Below are 16,757 nucleotides of genomic sequence, written 5' to 3' on the forward strand. Positions count from 1 at the left end.
ATTCATTTCACACCATCATCAGTCCCCAGCTTTTGGGAGCCATTACATCTTTAACTGCCCTGGTGCTTTTTCCCCTCCATTGTTCATCTCTATTATCTACCCCCCCCACACACACACATTTGCCTCCCCTTCCCTCCTCAGAAGCACCTCCTCTCCCTCCGGGCGAGGGCTGCTCAGTGCACTTCAAAGCGGTGATTATCACGAGGGTTGCCACTGTCACTTTGTGCAGGAGTCGGGCATGTCTTGCACGCCAGTTGGCGAGCGCCACGCATGTTTGCAGATGTTTGTTTGGGGAAGGGGTCCACTCAAAGCTTTTTTCTTTTTTTTCTTCCTTTCATGCAGACTTTTTTTTCTTTTTAGCTTTGCCAAAAACGGCTCCACCAGCGAATGAGTTTGAGGCGATCTGCAGCAGTTCTGTAAGGCTTGAGACGGGAAAACAAACTAAACTAACACGTGCTCTTGTGGATCATGTGTTCGTCTGCTGCTAGTGCTGCCCGTCGTATCGAGACAACGTTGCGTGCGAGTCGATGCCATTCACACTTTGTCCGTGAAGTGTCCACAAACAACGGCTAGAGTCTAAAAAACCTCCTCACCGGTCGACAAATGTTGATATCTGGCAAAGGAAAAACGGCAAATAATCGTATTTTCGTCTTTCTCTTTTTTTTTAACAGATCAAAACTCAGTCTTTACCACAGTGCATTGTAAAAAGTATTTTAAACATCGTGTATCTCTTGGGCTCCCGTTTCCTTGCTTTGCTTTGATAGCTGAATACAAAACACCGACACTCCTTTGCGGTTGCAAGTGTCGGGAAACCTTTTTGTGGTCAGATGTAAAATCTCTCGTTTAAAGCCTTTAAAGGGGAAGTGATTTATCAAAGTGATAAGCTGCCTTCGGTAAAAGGAGCCCCCGACATAACCTGCTCAAACAGGGACGTAATCGGATCCCCCCCCCATGTTCCAAGTGGCTGCTTGTCCGCTATTCTTTATTCCAACGTTTTTTTATGTCGACTGAATGCGTTGATGACAACGAGAGGGAGAGTGTTCTGCTCTTAATGTGTGCACAAGGTGGTAGAACAGTGAGGCGGTGCCTGTTTTTGGCACATCTGTGCTTGGAGGAGGAGATCCTCGTAGTGTTCCTGCCTTCTTTACACTTTTTACTGCAGGTTGATTGGAAGATGTTTGGTATTTCATGCTTGTGGTTTGTAGCAGGTCTTTGTACAGCGTTGCCAATCGAGCAGCAGAGATCTTTTTGCCGCCCTATCGTTTTTTTTCTGTTTATGAATCAATGCAGAGAAGCACTCCATCACAGTGCTGAAATGAACATCCCAGACCTTACGGACGGCTAACTAATGCAGCGAAATGCTAACGATTGGATGCTAACAAAACACAAGTCACAGAGACTGTGGTCGAAACTAGCTTCTAATTATATCTCTGTGCTAGTTCTTCCTTTTCCAGCTCTTACTCCCTAGCTGGTGAGTATTTTATGACTGATTTGCACTTAAGTGCACCCTTTCCTCCGCTCCATTGATCACCCTGTGTTCTTCCCCTTTAATCTCGGCGCTCTTGTCCGGACAGCAGCCCCCCCAGTTTATTTTGGCTCCAAAATGAGTCTGTCCCTTTGTCTGCGTCTGTGTTGCAGCCAATTCTGTGCTGCACACAACATCTCCGAGCTCTTTTTTTTTTTTTTTTATTGCCATCAGATGACATCGGAGAGCTGATTTAGGAGCAGCATGTAGGTGGGCGTTCGTCAATAAAAGCACAAGAGTTATGTTGTGTTAACTTATCTGTCTTCTTGCAGTCAACATTTCAACACGGCCGCATATAAAGGGGTGACAAATAATTTCCCCCAGGCTGGTATTTGCACGAATGAAACAAAGGCCTGGCAAGCTTAGGGAATCCCAAAGTTGGGTTTCGCACCGTGGATCAAAAGCAGGCAGTTCTTATTTCTCCATGAACGGGTTATGTTGCCAATATTTTTGCTTTGAGTTTGTTGAGGTTTGAAAGTGTAACAATGCTGTTGCTTCTTTGGTTTGAGATCAGATTGAAAAGCTTTTTTACTTTTTGTTCTGCTAAACAGACCGTCGTAATGATTCCTGACCCTGCATGCACTTTGAATGTGACGCCCGATTCTAAACTTGGCGGTTTGGGACTATTTTTATGCAGTTATGCTAACAGTGTGGATTTAGAGCAGGCGGGCCAGAAACCAAACCCAGACCGGAAGCTCGTGTTCTCACGACGCAGACGAGCAGACTGCGTCTTGGATGCAGGTCCAACTTGAGGGAGATCATGTGACCGCAACGATCCCCTCGTGTGTGAGGTCATGCCGGTATTTCTGTCCACATGAGAGGTGGAATCTCTTGATGAGGCAATGATGTTGTGAGTGGATCTCATACTTTGTTTCAAGAGTCGATGGGCACAGTTTTATGTCTAAGACGACTTTGAATCAAATCGCTGTCCCCTTTCCATTTGAAATGAGCAACTTAGGCTTACTTTAGGTGGCAAAGAAGGTTCCAGAAACATGGGAAATAGCTGCAAATGGAAGCGATTGCTGCATGTTGTCTGGATAGCTGCTTTGTGGAGTCAGAGAACACCGATTAAGGCATCCGATATATTCATGTAACCGTCACCAAAGTTTCAGAAATAATGAATTAGTTGGCGCGGCATCTAGAATGAGCACATGCCGGGAGGGGCGGTGGTGGAAAATCACCGGACCTTCGTTGTTTCATTGTTTCTAAAAATGGAAAATCAACCTAACCTGTAATCCTGCAGCTGGGCTGATACACAAGACCAAGAATTCTGGGATGGTTTGCTACAGAAGTAATACGTTTAGGAAAGCTCTGATTCTGCTCAGAGATACCACAGACTCATGGAGTGTCAACAGTCCAAATGCTTTGTGGAGGACAAACCAGGCCTCTGATCGCGTGATGGATACTAATCTTAACATTTAAAGTGACTAAAACCTTTGCACTGGGCTGTAATTAAGGCCTCCGTCAGGGTTGAGATACCAGTTACGAGACCAGAATCCACATGAGAGGTATTAGCCGGGACATGCTAATTAGCTTCTGAGCTATGTGCGTGCCTGTTCTCGCCTCAGTTTTTTTTTTCTCTCCAAAAGACGTGATGAAATTGTACAGAATTTCCCCCTTAAGTCTCTAATTGTGTTCATGAAGGGAAGAAAGAGCAGGGCAACATGAGAGAGACAGGCCCAACAAGGCCAGGCAGGTAGAGTCCTAATCCTGCCGATAGCGCTGTCTCTGTTTCATGATGACTGCAGAATGCGTCGCCGGAGGAAAGAGAAATGGGGATATTTGTGTGTGCGCGTTTCAGTCGCAACGAATACAGGTTTTTACGTGCATGCATGCCAGCGAGTACACATTTATGGGTTCATTGTTGTCAGGAGTTAGAACGTACATTTACTCAAGCATCGAACACTTTGAATTGAGTTATAAACCGATAAATTCAGTATTTTGTTTGTTTGTGTTGGTTTGGAGAGTTTTTTTCTCTAGATTTCACAGCTTTGCAACTGCACGTTGAGGTGTTATGACAGCTCTTTGGGCTTTCCTAGAAAACACACACACACAAACACACCTGCACTGTTCGTGTCGATTTCACCTCATATGCGTCTGTAGAGTTACTTTTGCATCGCTGTCAGTCATCCTGACGCTTCTGGTTTTTTTGTGCCGTGCCGAAGTGACACAATTTTTTGGGAGAGTTTCAATTCAATTCAATTCAGTTTTATTTATATAGCACCAAATACAACAAATGTCATCTCAAGGCACTTAAATAGTGTAGTCCAATTCAAGCCAATTGGAATTCAATTCATTGTAATCATAGTTAATAATTTGTAGCATAATTTGTATGCTACAAGTGAGCCAGTCAGGACAAAAGGTGTGATATATATATTTGATCAGTGGATTTTAACTGATTTCTTTCCACCTCACTCAAGTTACAGTTACTGTTTGGGAAGTTCACATTTTGAATAGTTTTCTGAAGGCAACACAACATGATGGCCCAACACATCATTTTGTGTCTGTTTCTTTATTGTTTTTTATTTCAGTGGGTTTAATACAAAGGGTAATGGAGCATTGTCTTTTCCACCACCTGAACTATTTTTGGCCAGTTTGCTTGATAAAATTCTCCCATAGTTTAATGCTGAGTTTGAAAGTAAATGTTTTTTTCAAGAGGGGGGGGGGGTGTTCTGCACAAGCCCTGTGTCAGGGGAGATGTGGTACTTAGGAGGAGATTAGTTTCTGAAATATTGGTGTACTTTGGCTGTGTCAGGAAAAACCACATTAAACAGTGTGCCTGTATTTAGACGTTGACATTACAGGGTTTCACGATATTAACTGTAATAACAGGATTAAAGGTTGGGAAATGCAGTCGGGAATATTCCCATTTCAGCTCGCCGCTTACGTGAAGCTGCAAAATGCATCAGAGAAGATTATAACTACTTATGACTATAAATGCATTTTTTTTTTTTTTTTTTTTTTCTTTAACAACGCATGCTTAAGAAAAAAAAACATGGACACCTTCTGGAGTTTGTTTGCTTGTATAGGCTGATTTAGCTTCATTCTTTAGTTGCAAACCTCTGTTAGGATTAGGCACGGTGTATCGAGTTTGCCTTTGACTGTATCTAAAGTGAAATATGTCAAGCAATTTTTGGTAATTGTCCTCTTGTTTACTTGCAATTATTATTATTTTTTTTTTACAACTGCAGTCTTTCTCCCCCTTTTTCCATCTCTCGAAACTATGGCTGAAGAGATTTGAAGAGATTTCTCTTGGCCTCTTACAAGAGAGCTCTTTTAAGATACCGACAAAGGGAATTCTCTCCGATGTCTTAATGTCTCTTTTTTTTTTAGGCACTGCAGTTAACTTGCAGCCGCCAGCCATGTCAGTTGGCTGTCTCTGTCGTCCTGTTTGGACTCACTTTAGCTTCACAAATTTCCGCCAAGTTATAGATGACCTGACTCCGGTTGGGTGGCCCGATGGAGAGGAACACACTCCAAGTGTGCAACTTGGACGTGAAAATAATTACACGCACGCATATATAAATGCACGCAGTCGTTCATCTGCGCGTAAACCTCAAATTGCCCTTGAATGTACAGGCAGGCATACATCCGTCCTCATTTGTTTGCTTGTATGCATAAAGTCATCCCGTGCACATGTGCTCACGGTCTGTACCGCTCACACATAACGCGGGACACACAGCGCCGTCACGCATACACAGTGAGGAATAAACAGACGAGGAACGCTGGAGCCCCAGACACAGCTGGTTTGTCTCCTGTGGCGGATGTCAGGGTCACAGATGGAGATGGAGGAAGGAGATAAAGGAGAGGGACGGAGGGGGTAAGGAGGCAGAGTTTGAGGGAAAGAAAGAGAAAATCCAGAGATGATTGGTAAACTGAAGAGAAAAGAGAGGATAAATGGATAGATTCCTTCCTTTCCCGTTTTTTTTTTTTTGTTGTTTCTTACCTGCATAAGCAGTTGCATGGAAGCTGTTTATCTGGTTCAGGCTAAAGGTAAAGACTTGTGTCTCCTTTACTCTCGGCGTTAAATACGCAGACGTATACAGACGGAGCCCTCTGTCCGTCGGTTCATTTCATGTCCACTTTGGCACATTTTCAGAGACCTTGCGGATGCGTAGCGAAACGCAGCTTAAAGGGATAGTTCGATGAAGCTGTATGACATCCCATATTAGCAATATAAGTCATTAAATTTGACTTCCCCCCCTGCTGCGTCCTGTGAGCTGAGTTCCGGCCTCGTTTTGGCATTGACGAAGGTAGTCCGGCTAGTTGTCTGGGGCTTAAGAAATAAAGCGTTTTGCTTCTCTAAATAATATGTGTTCAAAAGAGTAATACATTGGCATCACAAAATGGTTCATCCAGAAAAAGTCAGACCTCACAATCGCTTGGCGCTATTTTCTCTCTACCTTCGTATCACTGCGTGATCCACCGCGTGCGTCGGCCAAAATTCCTATCTATCCATCGAGGCGACGGAGACTCGCGTAGACCGCAAGGGTTGTGATTGGTCGGCTAACAACATAATTTCTGGAATCACTTTTCCGTTTTAGCTCCTTCCTCTCAGAACAACAACGCCGCCATTTTTGAAAGAGTTTACTGTGTGCCGGTCAACATTTGGTCAAAATTATTTGCATTTCAAAATCAACAAGCTCCAACTCCAAAAACAGTCTTTCGGTCGCCATCGTTCACTGTGAGGAGTGGAACGGAGCCGGAAGGTAAACGATCGATCAACGACTTTCACGATAGACGTCGCGAGATTGGGTCGTTTAACGTAGCGACGCCTACTGATCGGGAGGTGAACTGCCTTGCGTATCCGACATCCCGACGGAGAACTTCGAAAGGTTTAAAGCCTCTGCGTGACCACGGAGTCGGATTGGCGGATAGCGACAGAGTAGCATACTAAGGCCTTAATGGTGCATTATTACTGGTAATGGTGGGGCAGTGTTGCCCAGTGTAGCTCACGTTGACCAGCGAAAGGAACAAACAAGAACTCTGTTATATTTGATGGCTGCACAGACCGCCGGTGTCTGCTGCGCCGCCTCTTTTCATATCTCTTTCTATGAAGAGAAATCGTGATCTCCTCCACCGTCGCCATGCTTGCTATTGTCTGAAACTGACGTTGGAACTCGAAATCTGAACCGCCCTCTGGCGGATGTATTGCCTGACCGCGCCAACGTAAAGCGCGCATGGGCGATGCTTGACACCATTTGAAACAAACGCGCCCTACGGAACAGGAGTATAAATGAGCCTTTAAGCCTAGACAGCATCTGGAAATACGTCCTTGCCATCACTCAGAGCATCTCAGACAGGCTTTGTGAAAAACTGACAAAAACTGACAGCAGCTCCGCCTTTAAGTAGTCGGTGAAATAACACTTTGAATGGCAACTGAACTCCCCATTACACTCGCTTCGGTTCATACTGTGTGATGACATGCTGACTGACACTGTAGATTATCACATTTCAGTCAGTTTTAGCATTTAAAATAACACATGTTCCAATTTTCTTTCGCTCGGCTGGGATTTAAAGTTCAAAAGTTCACCTGAGTCAGTGCAACGGGACAGGTTTTTGCAAAGATCACCCAAGTTCCGTGATCTTTGATGCTCACTGTTTTGCTTTCCTGTCTGCAGCTCTGCTCTGGTCCAACCCTGCCTCCCGATTGTTGGATTATTTTCTGCTGACAAAATCAAACTACATTTGCGAGTCACAAACTTCCTCCATCACATGAAAGTGGTTGTAAGCGCTAACATGCCAGCCTGTTTGTAAGCGAGCACTTGATGGATGATTAACAGCTCAATTTGACGGAGAACATTCTGGCCATGGCGTTACGTTTCCTTAGAAACGCTTTAGTTATTGCAACGGTCTTGTTTCTTCGCTGTTCAGTCAGCTGGTGTAGCACAATGAAGCAATTAGCAGTTAAAGAGCCAGATGTGTCCTTTAGCTTCCAGTTAGCCAAAGCCGTCATGTCCCCGGAAACAAGACTCCAAACAAATGCTTCTTGGGATTATATTTGCTGGATGTGTGAAAAGGCTACTGTTTGGTTCTCATTTGAAGCAGTCCTAGGCTGCAGTTGACATGGAGTTCGACGTTGTCAGTCTCTGTGCGTTGTGGGGATTTTTGTGAGCTCCCAACTGACATGTTTTGCTGTCACGTTTCGCTGATTCCAATTCCAGTTAGTGGCCGAACCAATAAACAGAAATGCCTCTCGTACCATTTCCTTGTACAAATCGGTAACTTGCTTGTTTTGCAAGCGGGCCAGCTCTGTAACAAGTAACTAATTTCTATTCCTTATATCATTTCAGGGCACTGATGCTTCATTTTTTGACGATAAAGCAACTTCAGAGTTTAGGCTGGTTATGCAAACTGATGAAAGGCGTATCCAGTAATATCTGCACAATCTCAGTATTGCCAAACACAGTTTCAAATACATTCCTGCCCGCCTTTTGTGTTCAACAAACCACCAGAACAGAAGCGAGGAATTCCGTTGCACAGCTCCGCCTCACTTAAAGGGGAATAAAAAAAGCAAAGTCTGTTTCATCAAGCGCTGTTGTCTCAACATTGTAGCTCGGGAAGTTTCTGTGTACCCCATATTTTGGTGGATTTGACCCTTATCCGGATAACATCAGCAGACCCTATAGGAATGAACGGGGCAAGTCCAGACACCAGCCGTTACCCAGGGGCCGCCTCTCTCAGGCGTATGAACTACAGGAGGGGTTGAGCTCGCAGAGGCCTTTGAAAGATCTCAGTTAGACATGTGGACCTCACAGTGTTTGGACAGTAAAGTATAAGCAAACAAGTGGAGATTGATTGGGAAATACTAGCTAAAGCTGAAAGGCACATACTTGGATAATTCCAGATTGACGGAATGGACGAGGGCATGTGTTAGTGCTGGGCGGTATACCGGTTCACACCGAATACCGGTTTATAATTTCGTTATGATATGAATTTTTAATATACCGTCATACCGGTGTATTTAATTACACAACGGGGAAACGCTGCGTCGCGCTTCTGAACACGCATGTTTACTGTCTATTTTCAACGTTATTTAAAAAATACTCGTATTCGTTAAGCTGCATTTCCTTTACCTGCTCTCCCTCCGTCTCTGTCAGTCATGCGTCTCTCTCACATAGCCTACACACACACACACACACACACACACACACACACACACACACACACAGCCCCTCCCCTCCGTGCACACCACGTGTGTCTCCATCAGCGAGATCATCCATGGAAGCGTGTAAGCATTGCTAGCTTCTGCGCCGCGTTAGATTAGCTCCCATTAAAAAGTCCTATAAAAATAGTTTATATTTTTAATACAATGTTGTCCCGTCCCGTCCCGACCCGACCCATAGCAAACACGCGATTACGCCTTCTTTATAAAGTTAACTAGTCGCAAGTTTGCCGTTAAAAAAAAAAAATAAAAATGTAGTTGGGTTGTCGAGGTCTAAACACTAGCAGCTGTGAATCAAACAAAGTAGGTTTTTTAAACTCTTACACTGAATGTTTGCTCCTTCAATCCAGATGAGTATTGAAAAATATTTTCCGCGATTGAAAAAGAGACGTGCGTGTTGAGGATGAGGACCAGCCTGAACCGGAGGTATCAGTCTGAAACAGAGCTGAACAGTCCGACCAATGTAATTAGCTATGTTATTCATTTGTTTACAATGAAGATGTGAATATTAATATAATAAAATTTTGTGTGACCAATTATTAACGAAGGAATTATTTTGAAGATTGTTTATTTTAATTTTTAATTCTGTTCTTAATCTGTAGAAAATGCTGTGAACACCTAATTATGCATGAAAAAAAAATACCGTGATATACCGTGAAACCGTGATACCATGAAAAAATACCGTGATATGTATTTTTGGTCATACCGCCCAGCACTAGCATGTGTGCGAACACAGTCTGTGTGGATGGTCGCACCAGAGCGTGTTCAATCAGGTCCTTAAATGAATGCAGATAATAAGCTTTGCGTTTTTGCCAAGTCACAACAAAAGCTACATGTCCAATCATGCACTATATATATGTACATATGTACATTTACATTTATACATCTGTTAAACTATCATTACAGAGCTTTTTGAGATTAGCTTACCTTACATGGATCCACATACAACCTGCTAACAGTTAACATGCATGCACGATTTTCTAGGTGCACAATTTTTTACCTCCCATTACTTCAGTGCAGTCATAATATCGTGCAAACTGGAAAATAATCAGTTTTTTTTTTCTTTGTCATTTAGCTTCTTTTTTTTTTGTGCTGAACCCGCCCTTTAATTTTAACACCAACATTTTTATTTTTTTCTCCACAGAGAGCACCTGTAAACACACGTAATTTAATTCGCCACGTGTTACAAGTCTTTATTTTATGCATGTGTCTAGTTTTGTTTTCCGTCATCGTCTCCGCTCTGTATTTAATGATTCAGATTTAAATGTTTCCCCCTCGGGCGCTGGCTTAGCATCTGTTTCCCCACATAATCCGTGAGTTTTAACTCAGGGTGTGGACGGGAGTCAGTTGAATGAAGATCAGAATCCCGAGCACATCTCCTCCCTGCTCAGGTGGAGGCTGGATTATAGCAGAGAACAATGGACCTCGGAGGGGAAAGGCAGTGAGATTCTGCTCGCTTTGATTTGTTAATATCTGAGTAAAAATTTCACGCTTTAGTAAAGTAACCCGAGACCCAGGTTTTTCTCCGGTTTTTAATCGTCTTTCTGCCTGAACCTCTTGCTTTTGTTTTCTTGAAAGCTTAATTTGAGCATCAAATGACTTGTCTGCCTTCTATTTTTAGCTTCCTAAAGTTGAATCTTTGCTCCCTGCCGCCGCCTTTTTGGTCTCCCTCCATTTCTTTCACCCTTTTTCTATGCCAGTCTGTCCCCCTGTCTTGTTCCCTTTTTTCCCTGCTCACTATTGCCCTCCTTCTGTCATCGTGATTAGAGAAGTTGAGGAGATCAGAGGGTCGAAAGCTGGACCGGCACCAATGACCTTTCCCCTCCTTCTCTCTTTCTTTCCCCTCTCTGTGCCAAGCTCACTTTCTCCTTGCTGTGCTTTCCCCCTCCTTTCATTACTCCATATTCACCGTGTGTTGTCTTTCTGGCACTTGTTGTTGTAGTTGCGGTTGCACAAGTTGTAATTGTATTTGTAGTAATTGGTCGACATTTCTTTCTTTTTTTTAATCAGAAAATAGAAGAAATAGGCTCAGGCAGAGTAGAAAAAAGGCAGCTAATGGAACAGGTGGGTCTTGTGTCTAGAGTTGAAACGGAATCCTTGAAAATATTGTGTTTCCGATCGTGCATTATTTGATCAAGGCAAACTGTAAGGCGTCATCTTTCTTTGACACCTAGCTTGTCGCTACATTTAATTGGGCTTTTATTGCTATTATTTTTATCCAGTGACTCAGTGCGTCAAATCTAATTCAACTTCTATTTATTAGTGGTAAAGAAAAGATATCGGCGTTGGGATGCAATGCCACCTTAGCAAAAAGATGGTTGCTGAGATGCTGTGGGTTGTAGTGATCAATCCAATAGTGTAAGTTTGTCACACCGCAAGGAAAATGGGGAAATCAATCGTGAAATCCCAAAAAAGAAATAGCAGAACAATGCAATTTGCTTTCAGAACTTTAAAAAAAAAACAAAAAAAACAGGACGTTGTGCGTTGAAGGCCTCAATTGACAGATCTCAGAGCAGCCTAAATGAGCCGCAAACAGAACTGTTTTTGTTTGACGGATTGTAGAGATTATAGAGAGAAAGTGATGTATACCGTATGTGGAGTGCATATAGAGTATATAATAAGTGGCGTATGAATGGAAAACGCATGTAAAAGTGCTTTGTGGGACCTACACAAGGTTAAACATGTTGATTTGTAAATGCAGACCATTGACATACTCCGGTCCCTCTGCAGCAGTGGATTTCAGTAATGACGTAAGCACACAAGGCAATTCTCATCGGCAGGCATCGGCTAGTGAAAACACAGCACCGCGATTCTGTTCGCCACTTCCTGTTTTATGTGGAAATGTTGATCTTCTGCATAATTTCCAGTTTTACTTCATTTTTTTTAAAAGGTTCCACCAGGTCCCCACATTTCACACATTTCGTTTTGCAACACGAACTTTGTGCTTACACAGCTTCCGGGCCGTTTTCCTGCTGTTTCTGTTCCTCCCCGTTCCTGTTTTTTTTTTTTTTTTTGTCATTGCCGGTGGCTTGCTGATTCGCTGGTACGAACATTGCTTTTGCATCGGCATCATTCCCGAATTGCTCTCTTCGAATGTCCCTGATGTGCTGGGTTTGGTTCAGCTCCCGTCTCGTTGAGGCAACCTTCATGCACGTTGCAAATAAGAGAAAATAAAAGGTGTTTAGGGCAGTGCAGCCGCGTTATCTTTGGGTTGGATTTTGGCCTTGGTGGCGCTGCGGATCATTTTACAAGTAATTTACAACCGTTTTAAGTCATTCAAAAAAAAGTTCCTTGTATGTGCTGCAGATTTGATGCTCAGAACAAAAACGAAGTACGTAAAGCATCTCCAGTAGCATCAGAAGTCTCAGCATCATTAAATATGATCATAGGAATTGTTCATGAAGTCAGGATCATTATGTCAGGGCTTCACATGAGATGCCAGACTTTCCCAGGCCCTTTTCTTTACTGTGCGAAGACCCAGGCCGAAGCAGGTGACGGTTTCCAACAAGAGCCCCATAAGCTCTTCTTCACCTGACACTCCTTTGCCCCCAACCTGTGAGTAGTTGCATGTGAGGTTTGGAAGGTTTCAAGAGCCTCGTCTATGTGAGCTTATACAGAACTATACTCAGACGCCAGCTGATAAAAGTTCTTTCTGTTCTATTTGAAGACATCTAAAAATGTTTTAGAAGCTACACAGGATGAGGTGGCTGAAAGTGTAGGTTGTAGTGACATCTAGTGGCATAAATTGCTAATTCCATCCAAGTGAATCCCACAGTAGTTTTGTAAGAGACGTCTTAGAAAAGAGCTTCTGAATAACACATTTCAGACTCTTAGTTCAACGTTAAATAATGTAAAAACAGCTTTTACATCTAAGAGTTTCTCCACTCGTCATTGTGGATGCTTACATTTCCCCCAAGAACTTCTGCTTTATGTTGGAATGAATTCCGTGATGTTGCCTCGGGAGCAGCGCTTATTGAAGTGAACTGAAGTAAACTTTCACCACAGTCACCTTACAGCTTAGGTTTCTTTTGTCAGCTGCTGGTCGGTTTAGTGCTTGAAATCTTCAATTTCTCACATTGGAGCCACCTAGGGAGTAGTCTCAGGCCTAATCATGCGATTAATCTTAATGTGGATTACATCACATTCCAGCTTGCATCTTTACTAACTTGGAATTCTTGTCGGAATGTGATTTAAATTCTTCTTAACACAAGGAGTATATTAACTTAAGTATATGAACTATGGCTTGAGAGCCATCATTAAAGGTCAGATGAAATCCTATCACAACTTCCATAAGTGACGTACTCCTTTGTAGAAGGTTGAGGCTATGGAACATTAGACATTGTAGGAGTCAGATGAATAGATTACTCATTAATAGAGCCTGTTGTTGACATTGTGGCAGAAGCATGAGGTCACTGAAGATACAAAGAAGCTTTAAGACCAAACTAAGGCTGATGATTTCAGTGCACCTGGATACAGATCAACATGGCCTCCTTTGTAGCCTATAGAAATGGTGGATAATACATATTCTTTGCTGTCACTAAGCATTTAAAGGATCCTCCTTTTTTTTTAATCCAACTTGGTTGTCTCAGCTGAGAAAATAAGTAGAGCGGTCTGAGATCACATTCCTCCATATGACAGTGAATTATTTTGAAGTTTGTCCACCTTTAGTTCGATTTTTATGCAAATCTATCCATTTACTTCTAACCAACCGCACAGCTTCACTGATGAATGCAACAAGCATGCGAGGGGACAAAGAATCAAGTCATTTAGAGCAAAAGTGTTTCCTCAGGGCACCTCCTGGCCTCATTGACGCTGTTCTTTGAGTTTACGGTTAGACTGTAGTTTTGTTATTCAGTTACTAATAATGGGCTATGGTGGAGCACTGGGAAGATGGATCTCCTGTCAACTGTGCCCGTTTAGTATATAAAGAGAAGACGAGCCCAAGGAAAGAAGGCTAATTGGTGGAGAGACAATAAACTGAAGAACCTGGTCGGACATGTTGTGCGTGGAGGAGACATAATTAGATCAATCTTTTAGAAAAGCTACTTCATAAGTCAACAGCCAGAATGCCAGGTCTGGCTGGATCTCATCCATTTCCAAATCCTATTTTAATCCTGCTGCTGGAACAACAAAGTTTTCTGATGTGACTCAACGCGATGGGATGGGACTTTCTCTTCTTCTAAGTAGTGTTCAGACGGGTTGTGAAGTGTCTTGCTCAACAGAAGGACGACTGTTGCTTTGGATAACTTCCAAAATGTCCATTCGCCTCATGTTCTAATCTCTCTCTCTCTCTCATTCTTGATTTCTTGCAGGGTGGAGATTCTGACGAGCCGTGCGGAGGCCGGGACTGTAGTAACGGGTGCAAGTGCCTTCCAGAGAAAGGCAGCAGGGTGAGTTCAAAGTGTGTGATTGTAAAGAAAAAGAAAAAATCCAGCTGAGAGCATCATCGTTTTTACATGCAGTGACTTCTTTTCTGCTTCTCATCGATACCAAACTCAGCAAACAAACAAAAAAGAAAAAAAGTCTCAACTCTGTGTTTGCCTCTAAAAGTTTTAAGATTTTATTTGGGACTTGCGTTTCCTCCAATAAGTAAGAATACTTGGGCTAGAATTTCAGAGACTTGGGCCAGTTTTTCTCTGTTGAATCTGAACTTAGGATATGTGTTTAGTTCTTTGCTTGAGGAAGAAAATCACTCGATTTCCAAATCATTGAAATGTCCATTGAAAAATATGTTGATTTATACGGAGGACAGTAGTCAAGTGATATAGGGCAAATCTTTAAATGGACACAGCCAACCGTTGGAACTTAAGTGTTCAGGACATTAAAGGAATGGTTGGTAATCCTGGAGAGCTAGCAAGATTTGAAAGTGGCACCTCCGCTAAGAATTTTTTTCATTCTTCATCTTAGGAAATCAATTCTTATTACTTTGTGAGCCTTACCAAACTTATGATCGTGATAAATAATGATTCTGATTCTGGTAAATATAAGTACATCTAACATGATTATAGCCCAGTAGTGGAAATTGCCAAAAAAAATCATATTTCATGATGAAAAACCTTTATCGATCCGTCGTCGGCCTTTTTAACTCATTCGTGAAAGCAGATCATCCCAAACAGATGTTTTGTCTTACAGTTACTTCATCACGCAGATGGACTACTTCTTGTCTGCGTGGTTAGAAGATTAAACTGCAATGATATTCGTTTTAGGGAATTACACGAAAAGTTTTTAGTTTTTTGATGCGTACATCTGGTTCATTTGAAGTTTTGATCCCAACAACACCCCTGGGCTCCAATTCAAATTCACATGAATATCCTTGAGACTTTGACCCACAAATGAATGCCTACAAATAATCAATGTGTGCAATGCATGATTCAGCACGCATAACCTATTGAGTATGTCGGGGTTTCACAAAACACAACGCAAAATGATGTATAGCTTCAGGTGAGGAACTAATTGTTCTGTCACTTCAACCAATAAATCAACATCAACTTGTGCCAATAGTAACCAATAAAATGTTGGTACAATGTGAGGTAATCTTTTAGATGAAAGAGCGGAAATTACGTTTATAGACATATACATGTACCCTCCAATCACCAGTGGTTTGTGCTTTAGTAGCAACAAACAGAACAGCTTACTCTTCTGATTTACGGCTGGAGCTTACAGTCAAAGTTGAGCGGAAACCTGTTGTGACTGTTTTGTGTGTCAGTATGAACCTGCTGGCTTCACATAAATTCTTACACACTGACAAGCCCCTAAAAAAAAAAAGAAAAGATAAAACTCTCAGCATCCCCATCAGTTCGGCGGGTGGAACACTGTAAATTATACACGAAGTGGAGGAGCCTCTTTTTATGTGTTGCAGAGACAGAAGTTCTCTAACAGTAAAACAGATTATAAAAGCTTCACCTTAGAGAGTTTCAATTCTCCAGTAAAACCCCTTCGAGCGGTTCCCCGTAGTTAAAGTGAGATCAGTACAATGGCAAAGAATTCTTTGCAGTGTGTTCTAATGCTGCAGACTTTGCTCGGAAAAAAAGTAGGTTGCGTAGTATTTATCAGATGCAATTCTGAGTATTTGACAGCCCTGGCAAAACATTTAGATCTGACAACCCTATTTTAATTTATTCAAGAAATAAATGTACTTTATTTTGACATTTGGATGTAAGGGCAGGGTACTTGCTTGGACAAAGGTAGCCATCTTTGAGGTTTACTATCCACTGGTGACTATGGTATGAGTCCGTTGTCAACAAAAGCCAAATACAGTCGATCAATAGAATAAAAATAACCAGAACATTGGCAATTGAACCCAGTGTTTCAATCTGAAGGTGTGAAAGAAAAAGGAATGCATCAGGCTGGAGCAAGTCAATGTAATGGAGGAAAAAGATATTAGAACTTAGCAATTACTTCGAAAAGTTAAAAAAATTACACTCCAGAGGAATAGTTGCAAGGTTTATCAATCTTCATTTCCACCTGTGTTTTTGTTGTCCAGGTATGTAGTAACTCGTAAACCAGAGAATAACCTTTCAGAGAAACTAGCAAGAAACTACAAGTAAAGTAAGCATTAGCTTCAGAAGTTTGACCACATTGTCGGGTTACTTCTTTTTCAAAACGAAATACAGGGCCTACAAAAGAGTTTTTCCAGGGCTGCCTAGCCTGTCATAGTAATCACGTTTAGGCTACATATCCACAGCAAAGCAACACTGCTCTCTAAATGTAGCCTTCTGAATTAGGTTAATTTTTCCTTAAACTAGCTTAAGCATGCTATGCTAATAAGGGCCCTGTAATGACAGTTGAAGAGGTTGTATCCCGAAAAAGTAAGATAAGGCTAGTGTCTGTTGAGTTCTTTTGCACTGTGTCAGGGCTCTTAAGATTTCATAAAGTAATTGTCTGATAAACAACACCTGTCGATAACCTGAAAGAAATCACAATCAATTATTTGTTTGGTGGGTATTATTTTCAAAATGACTACCAGCTGATCAAAAGTAGTGAATTAAGTTATTATATTAGTTAATGACACCAGGATGAGGGTAAATGTGTTTCATTTAGTATTTAATGAGAAACGTTTTTCCTGTG

At 42.1% G+C, this 16,757-nt stretch overlaps 1 protein-coding gene across 3 annotated transcripts in view; it reads left to right on the forward strand.

Moving 5' to 3' along the window:
* Positions 1-16,757, forward strand: part of col4a6 (collagen, type IV, alpha 6) — a 152,040-nt gene that overhangs the window by 71,514 nt on the left and 63,769 nt on the right. For all 3 annotated transcript variants that reach the window (XM_075451428.1, XM_075451427.1, XM_075451429.1), the window contains exon 4: positions 14,003-14,080. In XM_075451428.1, coding sequence (XP_075307543.1) covers positions 14,003-14,080 — 78 coding nt within the window. The remainder of the gene's footprint in view (positions 1-14,002; positions 14,081-16,757) is intronic.

This window comes from Odontesthes bonariensis, chromosome 19 (assembly GCF_027942865.1).
Source record: "Odontesthes bonariensis isolate fOdoBon6 chromosome 19, fOdoBon6.hap1, whole genome shotgun sequence".
Taxonomy (NCBI): Eukaryota; Metazoa; Chordata; class Actinopteri; order Atheriniformes; family Atherinopsidae; genus Odontesthes; species Odontesthes bonariensis.